Here is a 6,467-nt window from a genome sequence, read left to right on the forward strand (position 1 = left end):
CTATCAATATTTGGAGAGCAAGAAACTAAACACTGTATAGAGGAATTACTGTAAATAATGAATCAACAGTGGCACAAATTAAGAAAAAATTTGTAGAGAGGCTAAAAGTACAAAGAATCTCTAAAAAGGTCAGAGATAAACTCAGAGATTTTTCTTGTAGCTAGTTGATTGTTGGATGCATAATACTCAAATACGAGAGAAAATTGACAGACCGCTTCAAATATATGTTTCAGACATAATTGTAGGAATACTATTTTCCTTATATTTACCATTTTAAACTTTTTTAATCAATTTTTTTTTATAGAATTCTCCTATTAAGTATTGAAAAATAGAACTCATGTTAGAACTTGTAATACTTTAATCTTATATTTATGTGTTTTCTCCAACTTTTTACTGTCCAAACATCTCTTAGGCGCAGGCCCAAGCCCAATGTTCTAGATATCCTATAAGCATCTAAAACAACGTGGCGTATGACACATTCTCCCATCAAAAGCATTGTCACGCGTCTTTCCCGGAGGAAGTAGAAGAGTCCTTGCCGGTCGCCGGAGATATTCACGCCAAAAATTCCTTGTCTTTTCATGCTCTAAACAATCGTCTGTGGTTAGATCTCTTCCCAACCATGGTATAAATGGAAAAAAAATATCTTTGGTTAATCTCCGTTTCGTTTATCTTTGATTGTATTACCTGTTTTTCATTGTATTACTTCCATATACTGTCATATAACTATATTGTTTAGCCACATTAAAGACTAGTTGATTGATTTCCTTGTGTAAAAAAGTATCAATTTTTATTATGTTTTTCTTAATTTGCTTTTTCGTTGATTTGCTCTTGTTGTATCTATGGTAAACTAAGGGATTTTACTCAAACAATTTTTTTTTCTTGTTTGCATTTCTTTTTTTGAATTGAAGATTTGAAAAATATTGTTACACTTTTTCTAAGTAATTTTAGGGCATGGTCATTGTGGAACAGGTTAGTTGAATGGCTGATGGTTGCTTCTGTTGTTGTTGTTTTACTGTGAAATAGTACATGAGAAGAAGGGGTAAAAGAGAGGGGTATGGTAGATGGAGTGCAATAAAGATGATGCTTTAAGGGCTAAAGAAATTGCTGAGAGGAAATTCTCGGATAAGGATTTTTTGGGCGCTAAAAAGTTTGCTTTAAAGGCCCAGAATCTGAATCCTGGACTTGAAGGTATTAGTCAAATGTTGGCAACACTCGGTGTTCATATTGCTGCTGAGAACAAAGTTAATGGTGAAGGAAATTTTTATGGAATCCTTGGTGTTAGTCCAAGAGCTGATGATGAGGCTATAAGGAAACAGTATAGGAAACTGGCCCTCATGCTTCATCCTGATAAGAACAAGTCCATAGGGGCGGAAGCTGCGTTTAAGCATGTTTCAGAAGCATGGAGCTTGTTGTCTGATAAAAACAAGAAAACAGTGTATGACAATAGAAATGCGAGTGTCTTGCAGCAGAGAATCCGGGCTGAAAATGTGGATTCTTCTCAACAATCTACACAGAATGGTTTTCACAAATTTGCAAAGAATGCTGCTTCACGAGTGAGGCCTCCAAAGAGTAGTACCAGTAAAAAGAGTTCTTCATCAGGAACAAAGGACCGTGGTACCTTTTGGACTGTTTGCTATCGGTGCAAGATGCAGTATGAGTATATGAGGATGTACCTTAACCATAATCTTCTGTGTCCCAATTGTCATGAGGCCTTCTTTGCTGTTGAAACAACACCACCATCCAATGGCTCAAAGAAGTCTACTGAGTGCGATTATTCTCAACAGCCAGAAAACACATTTCACCAGGGAATGAGAAAGGGTGCACCAACTACAGGAAGAAACAGTTCAAGCACTCCAAATTTTGTGTCTTCTGTGGTCAATAACACTGACTCACCTGATCACAATAACTTCCAGTGGAGCCCATTTTCCCAAACCGCTGGGCATGCATCTGCTGCACAAGCAGCTAATATGGTACAACAAGCGTATCAGAAAGTAAAACGAGAGCGTCAAGAAGCACAGACAGCGACGAAAAGAGAGGCGGCGTTAAAAAGGAAAAATCATTCGTCCAAACGACCAAGTGCAGCTTTATCAGCTGGACAGTTTAATGCTTTCAAGAGGAAAAAAGGCATAAATGACCCCAGTACAAGTAGGCTCAGGCATAGCTGGGAATCAGATGGAGGCAGCACAGCATGCCCAGCTGAAGTTGGGCGGAGTAATAGAGAAAGGGTTAAGTTGAATGTCGCTAACCAGTTGAGTGATGAAAGGGAGGTATCCTACAATGATGTCAAACATTTGCTGATGGAGAAGGCCAAGAAAGAAATATTGAAAAACCTAAGCGAACGGGGCTCAGCTACTTCGACGACATCTATGTCTTCAAGGGGGGTAATTTTAACCAAGGAAGCCAACGAGAGAAAAAATGAAGAAAATCATGTCTCGGAATTTGATGTCAGAGAGGATCATGATGCAGCTCGTGAACAATTTACAACTGAAACCAACGTCTTTGCAAATAGGTCTAGTTCTGAAACTTTTGACAACTATTTAGATAATGAACCTGCTGGGTGTATGTTGATAGATGTTCCAGATTCAGATTATCACAATTTTGATAGCGATCGAATAGAAAGTTGTTTTGGACCTAACCAGGTGTGGGCTGCATATGATGACAGTGATGGGATGCCTCGACATTATGCCCTGATTCTCAAGGTGGTTTCTCTAAATCCTTTCAAGGCCAGAGTTAGTTGGTTAAATTCAAATAACAGTGGAACCGGTTCACTAAACTCTGTCAATTCCGGTGCTCCTAAAACATGTGGAGATTTCAGAAGAGGCAGGCATGAAATTAGAACCTCTGTTAACTGCTTCTCACACAAGGTCAGATGGACAAAAGGTCCTGGTGATACAATTCAAATATTTCCTAGAAAGGGGGAAGTCTGGGCTTTATATAGAAACTGGTCTTCAGAATGGAATGAGTCCACAGAGGATGATGTAATACACAAATATGATTTGATTGAAGTACTTGAAGATTTTAATGAGGAAGTTGTGGTAGTTACTCCTCTTGTCAAAGTTGCTGGCTTCAAGTCAGTGTTCCACAAGCATTTGAACCCCAGGGAAATAAGAAAAATTCCTAAGGAAGAAATGTATCGATTTTCTCATGAGATTTCATCGTTCTTGCTTACTGGAAAAGAAGCCCCAAACGCTCCCAAGGGTTTTCAAGAGTTGGATCCAGCAGCTATGCCTGGAGAGCTTCTTGAAGTAATACAAGACATAGAAGAAATTGAATGCATGGATCCCGAAGGAAGCAGGGAAGAAAATGCAATTGGTGGTACAGAAGCAAGGAGTAGCAGTTTGATGGAAGAAACTTGCAGATCCATGGAAGATAAGGAAGTTATAATATTAGATTCCTGATATACTAGGATATTTTTATAATAGCGTTCGTCAACTTTTTGAAGCAAATGGTTGATGAAAGATATCTTAGTGTAGCTTCCATGAGTTCACTCCCTGTTGAGATTCTACTTTTGCTTGATATATCTTCAATACCTACAATTCAAAGTAGAACTTGTCTACTAATCAAAGGTAGACATGATTCTTGATATTTCAAGCTTCTAAGGGGCAGGAGATTAGGATGTAACTAATGTTTATTAGGATCTTATTTCATGTATAAATGAGATGAGGTTATGTATGCTCACATGACAAGCTGATTTATGGTACATTTCAAAAGCTTATCTTCATTGGTCTGTTGCTCATTATTAATTCATCGAAGATTTGATATTAGTGGTTTGCCTTTAACCTTCTGATGTTCCTCTGGTCTGTTGACATTCTCTGTGAATTTTCAGTGGTTGGTTCATTGTTATCACCCTAGATTTGATGTTAGGGTTTTGCCTTTTGTTTTCTGTTCTTCATCTAGTCCGTTGACGTCTCTCTGTTGTTTACACTTTGGTTGCTTTAATTGCATTGTTGCTGTCCTTGTTCGAGCACTATTCTGCTGTTTGCAGTTTTCTTTTTTTTTTTCCTGGCAGGAGTTGCAGTTGTTTTGGTTTTAACTGCAGGGTTTTGGCATTTAAAAGATATTGCCATGGTATTCTCTGTTTGGCATATATTGAACTTTCCTTTACCTCCTAAGATGCAAATAAGAGTGGGTTCTTGTATTTACTTGTGTAGTTAATCTGATTCATGGCAGCCAGCTTCTATTTCTTCTCATTTTACTGAAGTCCAAATATATTTTTTGATAAGTAAGAGGATTTCATTAAGATCATCCAGGGAATGCAGAAATTACATTTTATTGAAATCTAATTCTTGTTTGCCATTTCAACTTGGAAGTAATGAATGCCAGTGTTAATCTCTGTTAGATGAGACTGTCAATTCATTGTTGCTATTGGATGGTTGATGTATTGACAAACCATTAATATGTTTGAGAGGCCCATGACTTGTGATCTTGGCTGTGTTATTAAGTAAATGCCTGTGTTTTCTTTTCTTTCTTTTCCTGCTGATTCAACCATCATATCACGGTAATATAGGCAATTCCTATCTGTTGACATTAAGTGGTAATCATGTTATTTATGTGTACAAACTACAAGTGGTGTAGCGGATGAGGTTGTTCTTCCCTTAACCATCAGTTTTGGGTTAGAGTCTTGGGTATTAAAAAATATTTGGTAGGAAGGGCTTTCCTCCGATTGGGGTTCTACACAACGTAAATTCAGAATAGTTAGGCTTTAATGCGGATACTGAATGAGAATTTTTTTAATAAAGTGACATGTTTATGAGGATTTATATATCAGACCTAAATTTGAATGTTATTGATGCATAGTTATTTATTGTATTGTTTGTTGAAGAATTTTTTTTAGATATTAGCTACTATCCACGGTGGATAAGAAAATTACACAATTAACTCATACTTAAAAATACATATTTCTTTTAATTTATTCAAATATCATTAAATATTTAAATAAATACAAAACAAAAAGAGTATTATATTGTATGTTTGATTCTAAATTAAATTATATGAGTATTTTTAGGATTCTTACTTGACTTGTCAAAAATAAGAAATATTTTTTCAAAGCTTTCTTTGTTCTCATTATTTTCACGTTTGTTTTCCATCAACACCATCAAAGTAATTGACATACACAATTGAAGCAATTTGATACATATCATCAATGATAACTTTTTATTCATTTTTTTCCTTTTTCAGAATCTAGACTAGTTAATCTCATAAAAAAGTTATTCATAACTTATTATTATTATTATTTTAAATCCAAATTAGACCATCTAGAGCTTTATTGTATTCATAACTTATTAAGAGCATGTTTGGTATTACTGCAGAAAATTGTTTATTTTTAGAAGCATTTTTTTCAAATGGCTTTTTAAAAAAATGCTTTTGAAAAGAAAAGTAATTTGTATTTGACTAATTCATTTGAAAAGTGTTTTTGATAAACAAATTGTGTTTGACTAATCTTTTTAAAAAAATGCTTTTGAGAGTCAAATTACGAAAAAGGGTATGTTCAATGTGCTTTTAATAGTAATATTATTTTATAGAGAGAAACTATTTTACATATCTATTACAAAAAAAAATTAATTATTTAATTAAATTAAAATTTACATATTCATAAATTTAAAAACCATTCCACAAATTAAATCACTATATAGGAAAATTCACCACAAAGTTTTTCATATTTTTAATCCTAGAAAAATATTGTTGTTACCTTTTTCTAGTTCTATAAAATAAAAGGTAAAAAATATATATATAATATAAAATATAAATAATAATATATAGACATAAAATAAAAATTTATTATACAAAAATAAAGAATAAAAAAAAATTCTTGAATGAAATTTAACCAAATTTATGAGATATGCTAATTAATTAATAAGGGATATATTGGTAAATATGTATATATGGAAGGGATATTTTAGTCTTTAAAAAAATTAATTTTCTGCTTCTACTTCTGCTTTTTTTAAGAAGCAGAAACTTTTAGCTTCTTCCCAACAACAGAAAAACTATTTCTGCTTTCATTTAAAAGCAGTTTTAAGAATTTGTCAACACTGAATTTTTCAAAATAAGTGCTTTTATTTCAAAATAAAGCACTTTTGACCTCTCAACAGTAATGCCAAACAGGTTCTTAGTCTTTTTTATAACCTGAAAAAAGAGGTTGAATAGGTGCTTCCATTGCTTCAGAGTGTGTTTTTTCTTCTTAGTTCATTCAATCAACATCACAAATTAATTGAAAACAAATTTTGATTCATAAACCACACTCCAATTTTATATAAATAAATTTAAAGTTGATTGCATCAAAAATATTTCAATGATGTTTCAGAGAAATTTTTCTTGTTTCAATGTATGGAGAATTTAATGTTTTGTGGGGACAATACATCATTTCTGCAATTTAGCGTCATATTTTGGTACTGATTGCCGGGGGGGGGGGGGGGGGGGGGTAAGTGGGGGCATTAGTAAAATTAAGAAAAGAGAAATTATTTCTAAAA

At 33.9% G+C, this 6,467-nt stretch overlaps 1 protein-coding gene across 1 annotated transcript; it reads left to right on the forward strand.

Annotated features, from left to right (window-relative positions):
- Positions 1 to 399: 399 nt before the first annotated feature.
- LOC125828779 (uncharacterized) lies at positions 400 to 3,721 on the forward strand. The gene is made up of 2 exons (XM_049508104.1): positions 400 to 622; positions 970 to 3,721. The coding sequence occupies exon 2, from the start codon at positions 1,062 to 1,064 to the stop codon at positions 3,396 to 3,398; it is 2,337 nt and encodes a 778-aa protein (XP_049364061.1). The 5' UTR covers positions 400 to 622; positions 970 to 1,061; the 3' UTR covers positions 3,399 to 3,721.
- Positions 3,722 to 6,467: the final 2,746 nt, after the last annotated feature.

Source organism: Solanum verrucosum, unplaced genomic scaffold, assembly GCF_900185275.1.
Source record: "Solanum verrucosum unplaced genomic scaffold, falcon-dt-bn FXZP01000014.1, whole genome shotgun sequence".
NCBI classification, from domain to species: Eukaryota; Viridiplantae; Streptophyta; class Magnoliopsida; order Solanales; family Solanaceae; genus Solanum; species Solanum verrucosum.